General features: G+C 44.2%; 1 protein-coding gene across 1 annotated transcript in view; it reads right to left on the bottom strand.

Annotated features, from left to right (window-relative positions):
• The window catches only part of HYDIN (HYDIN axonemal central pair apparatus protein), a gene marked incomplete at its 5' end in the record, with an annotated part of 342250 nt that overhangs the window by 55946 nt on the left and 273604 nt on the right, over positions 1-12700 (bottom strand). The window contains 5 exons of the mRNA XM_082677828.1: positions 4472-4589; positions 6211-6449; positions 6967-7135; positions 8723-8822; positions 10507-10606. Coding sequence (XP_082533954.1) covers positions 4472-4589; positions 6211-6449; positions 6967-7135; positions 8723-8822; positions 10507-10606 — 726 coding nt within the window. The remainder of the gene's footprint in view (positions 1-4471; positions 4590-6210; positions 6450-6966; positions 7136-8722; positions 8823-10506; positions 10607-12700) is intronic.

Raw genomic sequence — 12700 nt, 5'->3', positions numbered from 1 at the left:
TCTATGGTTGCTTTCCATTTATCCAAAGAGATGAGACGGAGAAGGCAACGTACCAGGTTTATTCAGGCTGATCAGTCCCACCAAAGGGAAGAGAGGCAGCACGCTCAACTCTCCCCACATATGCCTTCCTAGTTTGGCTCCTAACCCTTCTCCAAAGAATCTCACTCCTTCTTTCTCTCCTTTCAATATCCCCTACCCTGACCCCCCCACCACCACAAATTCCATCAGACTTTTCTCCAGGGTAGAATGAGCTAGTCCACCATTGCTCGATGACCAGTTATCATTTTTCTTCATTTGCATATGCTTTTAAAATAGCGTATTATACATCCTCCGCATTATATGTACATATATCCTATAAGGACATTATAATATCCTTAAACTAAGTGGAGACTCTGTAACAGAGTTTGGGCTGAATCCTCTGCTCCATTTGCTTGAATGCCAACTGTGTTCTTTCCTCACTTCACTGGTGAAGTAGTAGCTAGACTGTAAACAGCCATCCACGAGCACCGCCTCCTTACCCTACCTGTGTCTATACAGGGACTTTCTGACCTTATTCTCTCAAATGCACTAATGTAGTATATTTCTAATAACATGGCATACACATTTTTACATGATCATAGCTCTACAAACACTGTAACCCAATAAAGGTTATTTCTTGAACTATTAAGCAACTTAAGTAGTGTAATTACTAATACATTTCCCTCTTTAATACAGTACACTTTCTTTCTGAAGGTAAGAGTGGAGAAGTAGAGCAGAGAGGAAGGAAGGAAGAAAAGAAGAAAGAGGAACCATGGAGAGCGTCCCGAAGTTGTAACTAATTTGGGAAAGTAGCATAAAATAAAGCCTCTCCAAAGTGACATAAAAAATAGAATGCTTCTATTCTCTTTGTGTCACTCATCACCCAGTAGTCCTGGGAGGCCCTGAACTGCAGGGTAGGAACCCCTGCTTGAAGCAAAATAAGAAAGAGTATTGCTACACCTTCTGATCAATTTTAATTAGTGCTGTTCATCATATATTTTTAGCTTTTTGAACACACGGTTATTACATTAAACTATGTGACTTCTTTAGTCAATGAATTGTGAGCAGAAGTAAAGGGCGTCACTTTCAAGAGGTAATTTTAAGAGACAATGTGTAATTTATCACACTGTCCCCTTCTGTCTGCCATGGCAACCCAAAAGCCTGGGTCTGAGTGTAAGGGCAACCCAGCGCAGTGTCCTCCTTCCTCCCCCATAGACATTAGTGAGAAATACTGAATAGAATTTTGTTGTTTAAAGCTATTGATAACTTTTAGGGTTGCCTGTTACCATGAGAATAGCAGACCCTGACTGATACTAATGCCGGTTTAAGTTAATAGCAAACGCTGGCTTGCTCCGCAGCCCTACCTATTTCCTACCTCTTTCTGGAACTCTGATGACAGGGTTGTTAGATTTTTTGTTATAGTTCCACAGGTCCCTGAGGGTCTGTTCACTCTTTTCCCATTAGACTAAACAGACTTTCAGTAGACTCAAAACAGTCTATTTTCTCTTTTTCTTTATATTGGGCATCCTAAGACACCTAAGATTGGACATCTCTTGTAAAGATGTCAACATCCTAATCCCTGGAACCTGTGAATATATTACCTTACATGGCAAAGGGACTTTGTTGATATGATTGAATTAAGAACCTTGAGATGGGGATAGTATCCTGTACTATCCTCGGCCCAATGTAATCACAAGAGTCCTTAGAAATGGAAGAAGCAGACATAAGAGAGTTAGAGGAAGATGTGACTATGGAAGAGGCTGGAGTAATGTGATATGAGAAGGACCCGATCCACCATTGTTGGTTTTGAAGATGGAGGAAGGGAATCATGAACCAAGGAATGCAGGTATCCTCTAGAACATGGAAAAGGGAAGAAAGTGGATTCTCTCCTAAAGTCTCTAGAAAAGAATGCAGGTATCTTGCCAATACCTTGACTTTAACCTAGTGAGACCTGTATCAGACTTCTGACCTACAGAACAATTTAAACAAGGGAAACAATTTGTATTGCTTTCAGCCACCAAGTTTCAGGTGATGTGTTATGGGAGCAATAGGAAGCAGACACAGGAATTTCTATTTTTCTGGCTTCAAGTTCACTGAGTCTTTCATTTCCTCCATTCTGTTGTTGAATCCATCCACTGAGTTGTTTTTGTTTGTTTGTTTGTTTGTTTGTTTTTTTGTGGTACGCGGGGCCTCTCACTCTTGTGACCTCTCCCGTTGCGGAGCACAGGCTCCAGAAGCGCAGGCTCAGCGGCCATGGCTCACGGGCCCAGCCGCTCCGAGGCATGTGGGATCTTCCCAGACCGGGGCACGAACTCGTGTCCCCTGCATCGGCAGGCGGACTCTCAACCACTGCGCCACCAGGGAAGCCCTATCCACTGAGTTTTAAACTTTGGTGATTCATCTTTTTCAATTCCAAAATTTCCATTTGGTTCTTCTTTATATTTTCTCTTTCTTTGCTGAGACTTACTGTATTTTTATTTCTTCCAAGTATATTTGTAATGGCTTTTTGAAACATTATGCTGGTTGCTTTAACATCTTTGTCAGATAATTCTAACATCTTGGGCATCTCGGTGTCAGCATCTATTGCTTATCTATTTTCACTTAGTTTGAGATCTTCCAGGTTCTTGGTATGCTGAGTGATTTTCAGTTGAAACCTGGATATTTTGGGTATTATATTATGAGACTCTGGATCTTATTTAACTTCTGTTTGAGCTGGCTTTCTCTGACACCACTCTGGCAGGGGAGGGGGGTAACACTGCCTTGTTACTGCCAGGTGGGGATAGTAGTCCAGATTCTCCACTCGGACTTCTTAGGGTGGGAGTTCCAGTTCCCCACTAGTCTTTGACTAATATTTCCCTTGTGGGGAGGGGTAAGAGTGTCTCATTACTGTTCTGCTGATTCCATGGGTTAGGAGGTCCCCTGGGGGGGATGAGAAGGATGTCTCATTACCACTGGGTTGGAGTGGAAGTCAAGGCTCCCCATGTGGTGTTGCTATTGACAATGGTGGAGGTGATGGTGGGTAATGAATGTCTGGCTCCCTACTGAGTGTTCTTGGACATCACTTTGGCAGGGGGTCAGGGCACCTCATTATAGCCTGGATTGAGTGAGAAGTCTCGGCTCCCCACTGGCCTTTGCTTGAAATATGTGGGGTAGGACCACAGATTTCTCTGTCATGTTTGACTGTAATATTACAGTTCTTATCTGAAAGTTTTCTGTCTTGCTAGGCTACCTTTTCCTGGTCCTTTGGCTAGTGGGAGAAGGCTTTTGTTGGGGCCTTTTTTGGTCCGTGCTTGTTGATGTTTCTGGATTGCTGGCTCCCTCAGCACCCGATCTAGGGTATACGAAGCAAAAAGAAGTCAGGGAACTCATCACTGTGATGTCTATTGGGTCCCAAGGACCCTAGCTGGTGTGATTTTTTCTCTCCATTTTTCAGTCTTCTGTGTTTGTTTTATACATAATGTCCATGGTTTTTAGTTGTACTTAGTTGGAAGACTAGGGAAAAAGATGTCTACTTCATCTTACCAGATGTAAAAGTCTTCAAATCTCCTTTTATTTTTTTGACAGGGAAAAGAAAGTAGAGTTTATTGGTGGGCATGGGTAGGGAGGGGGCGGCTCCAAGGCTCTTATGAGTGCAGGGCTCGCCATTTGTCCAGGGGGCCACGATTAGGGATGTACTTGACCCCACAGCCAACTGGAATGAGCCGCTTTTCTGCCACCATGTTTTCAAATTCATCTGCATTAAACTTAGTAAATCCCCACTTCTTGGAGATGTGGATCTTCTGGCGGCCAGGGAACTTGAACGTGGCCCTGCGGAGGGCCTCAATCACATGCTCCTTGTTCTGCAGCTTGGTGCGGATGGACATTATGACCTTGCCAATGTGGACCCTGGTCACTGTGCCCTGGGGCTTTCCAGAGGCACCACGCATACCTGTCTGGAGCCTAGATTGGGGACAGCATGCCAGTCATTAATGTCCACTGGAAAGGGCTGTCTCCAAGGTCCCTTAGGGCAACCCGTACAGGCAACAGGCCGCATACACTACCGAGGAGGCTGCTGTTTGCAGCCCTTGTGCACCGGGCCCCCATGGGGAAAAGAGCACAGTCGGCTTAACTGGCTGCAATCTCCTTTTATTTAAGCCAATCTGAATGGGCTTCTATTTCATATCAACAAATGATTCTTGATTGAAATACTTATGAAGAGTAGAAACTAATTTTAAAGCAATGAGGAGCCAATGAAGGTTTTAAAGCAAAAGAGGATATCCAAATTAAAAGCCATAACTCCTTATTTCAAGAGGAAAGTGATATTTCATTATAACTATTTAATATTCCTGCCATAGTAGGAATATTCAAAATTCAAATCCCACTATCCTAGGGAGGTATTTGTTGCTAGAACTAGTTGGCAGGTTTCTGTTGCTAGAACACAGGGGTTTCTGTGAAAAAGGAAAAGGGTGCTCACCTGGTTTGTGGCATTTACGTCTTTCTGAACAGAGTCAGAGAACTTGGTTGCCTTAGAAGGTCCAGTCCTGTAGAGGCTCTCTCTTTCCCGGGATCTTGCATGTCTAACACGGCTGACGCTGCTTAAAGAAGCAAGAGCATACCCTCAGGTTGGGGTGGTCATTAAATACCACCTGCCTGTCTGCTTGCAAGGTCCCTTCTCCTTGGAATGGAGGAAAGGGCCTTTCCTTGCCCAAGAGGGCATCGGGGAGCATAGCCGGCTTATTCATCATCAGCCAAACTCATTGAACAGTTGTGAAAGAAGTAGGCAGAAATTATACTTATTAACTATGATTCATAAGGACATTGACGTTTACTGCAAGTAAATAATAATTTTAAACGTTTACTTGAGTTCACTGGAAAGTTGTGTGTGGAAATTATTTGTAGACCTCAAATCTTTTATCACTTAAAAAGTGCAACGGCAAATAGATTAAATTCTGTCCCTCTTCTTCACATTTAGAGTCACGGTGTTTTTAAGACTTAGTGTAAACAATAGCACAAACACAGGTTTTGGTAGGTGTTCACTTCACTCGAAACTAGTTTACCCAATAATTGGTTTTTTAGAGGCCAGTTCACCTAAAATATTCAAATGTATTTGAGGTACAATTTTAAACTTTTGAGAGTTTTATATATTTGAGAATTCACTTGCTTAATGACCAGAACAACTGGAGTTTGAGTGCTTTGCATGAATTTGTGTATGCTAAGATGAAAAATAAATTAAAATTAAAACCAATTTAAAGCAAAACAAAATTATAATACCTATAAATAAACATTATTAAATTATAAAATAAGTAATAAAAAATTAGGTTGAAATTATATTTGGAAGAAAGAGACTTTAGACAGTTTAATTAAAAATGTCTTAATATGTTCAAACTTTGCCAAAATGGAAGAGGAGATCGACAAAAATATAAAACAATTACGAACAATGTAAAACTGTATGTCTGATTTAAAACAATTAATTAGGAAGTCAATCTTAAATTACTAATTATTTAGAAAGTCAATTCATTTGAAAGTCAAGACAAAGTACCTGGGAACTGGTAAAAACAATCCCTAATTTGTCAAAAAGGAATATGACAAATAAAAGCCAAAAGCACTCAGAAAGGTAAATGGTTTTGATTAATTGATTGACAGCCACCTTTTGAAGAATACAGAGTTTTGCTGTTGGAACAATTACTAAGTTAGCTGTTGTGATAAAGTGTCTTCATGGGGAGAAGGTAAAAACAGTCCCGGGAAAGAAGGCCCTCACCAGGCTTTCTCTAGTCCAAATTTCCAGGGTACCCTTTGCCATCCCCCATGATGAAGCACAGCTATGATTCCTTTTGATTTAGCTTGCTGTTATAAATCCTACAGAATGACAGATAGGACAATGACTTACTGGTAAGTAATGCAGCACACTAGGAGCACCAGGACAACAGACACAATCCCATGCAGAAGATTTTACATTTGTTCAATTAAAATGTATCATATATTGGACAGCAGTTGGAAAGCATGTGAAGTTTGGAGTCAGACATGTGGGTTCAGAACTGAGATCCACTGATGATTTCTTCCATAATCTTGCAGGAGTCACTTCTAAACCTTAGTAACCTTACCCACAAAAGGGGATTGGGGGTGAATTTAGATTAACTATATGAAAGCTCATTGTAAAATATGAAGTACTGATTAACCAGGGAACGGTGTGAGTTAAGAAAATACTTGTCTTACATTTTCTTCTGATGGAGGGCGCTCTCCCCTGTCAGCCTATAGAGGGTGTATTTGAAATCGATCACACCTCGATTTTCTATGGTGAAGGAGGAGCTTTTGCGCGTGCCACAGATCAAAGCCCCGAAGTTGATGATGGAGGAGGGGATGATGCTGTATCTGGAGAACACGGCATTCACAGAGATCTTAATTGGGATGCTGGAAATGACTTTACCTCCTTCTGAGATACTGGGCTCAATAATCTAGAAAGGGAAAAAGGATTGGGAAGATGTCAGCCACCAGCATAACTCCAGAATTTCCATGACTGTCCACTTCATTCCGTATTTCCTTCATTGACATGAAGCCAAGTTCTCTGTATCATTCTCTTCATATTATTGCATCATCAATACGAGTAAATGCTAACATAAAACTTAACGTGTACCAGCCGTGGGTCAAAATGCACCACGTGTGTCTCCCATTTTCACTTCCCTTCTCTTCACTTTGACTTGAAACTCAGTTTCCCTATCTCTGGTCTTGTCTCTTCCGAAGACCAGGGGTCACATTTCTGCTCTGGGGTTGTCAATTTCTGATGACTCTGCATACCTCCCACCCGACCTACCCGTGCCTATAGTTCCCTAAGCCCTGGTGTATCCTCTCTGGTTGCCACCAGGCCAGCACTCCCTTTCCCCCCCGGAGCATGGGTTAGACTGCGTACGCTTCCTTTAGGCGTGAGTCCCATGAGCCTGCCACCGTGTGAGTCCTCCCTTTGAGCTCGCTTACCTGACAGCGCAGAACTGGCTGGTGCTCCATCTTCACTTCCTTTTTTGCACGGAAGAGCACCTGGACATTTGTGGGTTTTTCCACTGCGGTCAGTGAGCCCTTCTTGGGTTGGACTGAGATCATGGAACTTATATTCGTTGCTGAAATCCCTAAGGAGTCCACAGAAAAGCTGAGAGGCAAGAATAAAAAGTCAGTTTTAGTCATTATCTAGGGAACCCAAGACACTAGAGATGAGACTCTAGACGGTTAAGTGCCTGCCATGTCCCCAGCCCTGTTTAACCACTATGCGTAGCAGTGTTCACTGTGCTTTGTACTCTGTGACCACCCCTCCTTAGCCAGGATTGACCAGGCCAAGCATTGGTGCTTGAGGCAAAGACAGCCATCTCTGGCCTGCGGTTAAGAGGGGTCCTTGCAGGAGAGCTGTGTCTAATAGGAACATGTGATGCTGGATAAGGACCAACTAAATCAATTCATTTCTCTCCCTCCCTGTCTCCCTCTCTCTCTTTGTCCCCCTTCCTTCCTCCCTCCCTGCTCTGAGACTGAATGCAGCACACACAGAGGCAACAGTGATGCAGAAGCCAGAGGATCTAAGGGAGGAGAGAAAAGGCGGGGGCAGAAGTCATGCAACAGAGGTGTTCAGAAGTGAGGCCACGGCCCAATGCAGGTGAGGTGAAGGGTCACAGAGAAAAGCTGACTCACGAGATGCCAGGGGGACTGGAGCTGGAGCAAGAAACTGAAGCTGAGGCGAGACACCTGCAGTTGCCGTGGGGACCCACATGTTATCCCCAGTAGGGTCCAGGAGACCTGGCCCTTCGTTGCTATGTGCATGGTGCCTGTGCTTCCTCACTCCCCTGCACATCCCTTCAGTGAACCCTGATCACTTACTCCAACCCAAGGGTGCCTCTGTTCCATGAAGCCTAAAAGAGCAGAGCTAACGCACTGTCATAATCTAAAACAAAACTCACGACGGGCAGGATTCCAGTTTAGCTTTTATTTATATTTATTTATTTCAATTTAGGGTTCTAAGGAACGGTAGTATTGAGGTGGGACTGTTCTAATTTCGGCAATATTTGAACTAAAGCGAAATTATCATGAATAGGCTGAATGCCTCCAGGTCTGCCGGGGGAAGTTCCTTTATCAACTCTGAATTCTTCTGGGGGACGGAGGACCTTCCATAAAATCGATTGGCCATAGGTGCTGGCACTGCCTGAGGGACCTCCTCCCCCCCTGCACCCAGCGTCACGCTTTCCTCTCTGAGGAATCTCCCTTATTTAGTGTTTCATTTTTAATCTCAAGGATGAGCACAAGCTGGAGCTCTATTCCACCAGGCCACCACTTGGAGTCTATAATACAGTAGTTCTTAAAATTAAAAAAGAAAACTGGAAAATCCCTCGGTCTTTACATGAAATCCTATGTAGACTGCCAACTTACGAAACAGAGAGGAGCTGAGAGGAGGGCAGGATGGCTTAAGGCCAGGGCCGCCACCTCCGGTCTCTCACTCCACCCCTAAGACCATACCTCACCCCAGTATCTCCTCCTCCCAACCTCCCCCTGAGGCTCTCCCCCGACCCCCAGACCCCTGTGGCTCCAGGCTATAGAGCAGTTGGGATTCTATTCACCTGAAGCCAAGAGGGGCTAACAGCAGAGATGGTTCTTATGATTTCCCTGATCGACTTTTTAAAAATATCTCTCAGGCAACACACTTCTTGCCGTGAGTGGATGTGGATGACCACATGCTGTCTGATTTTTAGGTTACCTGAACATGACCTCGTGTTTCCCACGGTTCTTCAGTTGCAGGGGCTGTTTCACCTCCTCCATGACCCTCACAATCCCAAAATCGAGGCCTCCTTCAGTTCCTGCAGAAGCCAGGGGCCGGGGTGGGAAAGGGTGGGATGAGTGGGCATGGCAGTGAGAAGCAGGGGAGCTTCCAGTTGAAGTTCACACGGAAAATCCACGGCGACAATTTCAGAGAATCTGTTTTCTGAAAACACTGTGCCTAGAAAAGCCTCTTGTAATTGAGCCTTAGTAAACAAACAACAGACACTGCTCTTGCGCCCAGTTCAGTGGGGTGGCTCCCTCTGGCTTCTATCCTAGGACTACTGTTCTTCCTTTCACGTCTCTCATTAGCTAAAACTCCCAGTGTTGAAAAAGATTTTTGAATCATGTGTATAATATTCAGAATTGGGATATAACGTATACATCTGTATTGTTATACTTTGCATTATGTCATAAACATTTCCCCAAACAATTAAAAACTCCCAATAAGTGTGATTTTTTTTTTTTTTTTTTTGTGGTATGCGGGCCTCTCACTGTTGTGGCCTCTCCCGTTGAGGAGCACAGGCTCCGGATGCGCAGGCCCAGCGGCCACGGCTCACAGGCCCAGCCGCTCCACGGCATGTGGGATCTTCCCGGACCGGGGCACGAACCCACGTCCCCTGCCTCGGCAGGTGGATTCTCAACCACTGCGCCACCAGGGAAGCCCCATAAGTGTGCTTTTAATGGCTGTATAATATGGCTGTTTCATAATTTACAATATTATTCCTATAATAATAATATTTCATTATAGATAGACATTTAGGGTATTCCTAATCTTCCATTATTATAAATAATTCTGCAGTAAGTGTTGTTGTACATAAGACTAATGACATCCAGGCAAATATGTAGCTTTAACATTCTACGAGTCTTGCTGAGTAGGAGACCTATCGGAGGAAGGAGGGCCCTAACCTGGGTGTTGGCGCAGTGTGGTAGGCAGGATAATGCCCTGTACCACCCCCACTCCCTCCCCTGCAAGATGTCCACGTCCTAGTCCCTGGAACCTGTAAATATGCTAGCCTACATGGCAAAGGGGAATTACGGTATTAGATGGAATTAAGATTGCTAATCATCTGACTAAAATAATGGAGATTATACTCGATTCTCTGGGTGGGCTCCAAGTAATCACAAAGGTCCTTAAAAGTAGAAGAGGGAGACAGAAGTGGGCGAAGCAGAGAGATGGCAGCGTGAGAAGAACCTGACCCAACATTGCTGGCTTTGAAGATGGAGGAAGGGGACCATGAGCTGAGGGACGTGTGTGGCTTCCAGAAGGTGGAGAAGGCAAGGAAACGGGTTCGCCCCCAGAGACTCCAGAAGGGGACGCAGCCCTGCCAACACTTTGCTTTTAGCCCAGTGAGATCCATTTCGGACTGCTGACCTAAAGAACTGTAAGATAATAAATATGTATTGTTTTAAGCCATAAAGTTTGTGGTAATTTGTTAGGGCAGTGATAGAAAAACAACACAGGCAGGCAGATAAGAGCTCACTCTCAGATGACTGTTCAGAAGAGAGCTCTGCAAATTTTATATTTTGACCACGCCTTGTTGTCTCCAGTTGGAGAAATTAAGATTCATAGTAACATTGCTAACATCACTTGAACTTGCGTGATTACTATTTACCTAAATTCCACCTCTCTCCCCAATAACCACTGATCTTTCTCTACACAAGAAACATACTGCCTAAAAGATGTGACCTCTAAACACCCTTTCCTTGAAGGGGTCAACAGACCTTTGGGGAAGCTGATGTCCAAGGCAACGTCATAGGACTCTGCAAAGATCAGGATGTTTTCAATCTGAACGACACCAACGAGGTTGTCTGGATCTAAAACCTGTCGGGGTAAGAGAAATTCTTTTGTAAAAGCAAGACCCACAAGGTGCTTGGAGCCTGAACTATGGAACATGCAGGAGGAATCATGAAGAAGGGGCTATGGTAAGGAACATTTTTGAAATGTATTCAGCTTTTGTTTTCACTGAGCATTTGGTAGGATGAGTGTTCTTCGTAACACCCTTTGGGGAAGGCTGGTGTAGACAATCAATACAAGGATGGGGAAATGGGACTGCATTTTCCAACCTGTCCACTTACTGGGTTTCAATTATTTGCATGATTGTCACGACCTTACTGAAGTTTGGGTTGTGAGTGTACATTGCAGGAAAGTGTTCTTTGAACTTTCAAGTCAAATAAACCTGAAGAGCATTTTTCTGACAGTTGAAATGAAAAACACTTATATTCTAAATTATCCTTGCTTTACTAATTTTATAAATCTGAACCGTTCTGTTCTGTCTCTGATTCAACCTGTGAGTCAGATTTTTCATATAAAATAAGTGCTAGATTTTTCATACAAAGTAAGCGTTTAATGTTTCTCTTTTGGAAATTTCAGATTTTAAAAAAACGAACATCATTACTATTGGAAATGTGAAAAAAAAGCAAGACTCCTAGCCTCCATCGCCTCCCTGTCCCTTCTGCTGTCACCCCTGGTGGTAGCACCTCCCTCACTGTCCTGAAGAACGTCTGAACTGGTATCAGCTCTCAGCTGGATCCAACTGTTGACTTTTGAGACTAATGATGGGCAATAAAGGGTCTATGTGTCAAGGGGAAGAGCCACTGGGCAGTGGGTGTGGCCCTCCTGCATCCGCCTGGACACCACCTGCCTCTCTGCTGAAGCCTCAATTTGAAAAACTAAGCAACTAAGTCACCAGCTCCCCATTGCTTGTGTTTTAGGTGCCAACGGGGATATCTGTAGCTGTCACCAAAAATGTTTTAATGCAGAGTTTCCATCTTATCTTCCATCAAGCATTTTGCCAGTGCTTCACAGAGCAAATCTGACTGCTTAAGTTCACCTTCCTTCTTTTGATGCTCAAACTCTGACAGAGATGACAAGAAGGGCTGGCAGCAGGAGGGAAAAATAAGACAAAGAACTTGGTTTATCAGATCCAGAATTTATATAGTTCTTTTCTACTGATAGATACCAAGTACCCAGAGCATTCTATTTCCTTTGCTTCCCTGCTTGGGAGTGGGGGGCAATTAAATTTTGTAATTGAGGAAAATAAGAAGGAAAATTTAAGAGGTGCAAAAATCAATTAGAGTTCACCAGAGCGCTTTTCAAAGGGACCAGAAAGCAAGGCATTTCCTCGTGTAGATGTTGAAGGAATGTAACCTGGGGAAGGGAAGCCTTAGACCACTTTGGGGGCCTGAGGGGAGATCCACTATGGCTGCTTTGGTTGGAACATACGGGAATGTGACGTCAGTTGTTAAATTACACAGATGTTTCCATACCAGTTGATAAATAGCTGTCATGAGGACTTCTCCAAGTGTCCCCTTGACGCTTGCCTCCTGCACTCTCACACTTCACCATGGGAAGCCCTGGGATCCATTAACTAAAGGATGAAGGTGGCACAGCTGGGACCCTACACCTGCTGTGTGGCCTGGATTCATTGTGCAGAGACCCCCGTCTGTGTAGAGACGTGTTAAAAATGCTGACTGTCGGGCTTCCCTGGTGGCGCAGTGGTTGAGAGTCCGCCTGCCGATGCAGAGGACGCGGGTTCGTGCCCCGGTCCGGGAAGATCCCACGTGCCGCGGAGCGGCTGGGCCCGTGAGCCGTGGCCGCTGAGCCTGCGCGTCCGGAGCCTGTGCTCCATGACGGGAGAGGCCACAACAGTGAGAGGCCCGCGTACCGCAAAAAAAAAAAAAAAAAAAAAAAAAAAATGCTGACTGTCACCTCTGGGATTCATATACATTTGCGGATTGAACGAATCTATCAATATCTGTTTTCAGCTATAGGAAGGGCTGTCAGGGGTAGGTGATAAGACAGATTAATGCGATCCATTGACTGGCCCCAAAAAGTAGAAACAGGATTAATGTGTGTAAATTACAGGGAGAAATCTGAGTGCAACCGAACAAGGCATCAATAGTCAGACATGTTCAA

This window comes from Grampus griseus, assembly GCF_964374135.1.
Source record: "Grampus griseus genome assembly, chromosome: 19".
Classification (NCBI taxonomy): domain Eukaryota; kingdom Metazoa; phylum Chordata; class Mammalia; order Artiodactyla; family Delphinidae; genus Grampus; species Grampus griseus.
The sequence above is the reverse complement of the archived record's forward strand: the minus strand, read 5'-3'. Positions and strand labels throughout refer to the sequence as shown.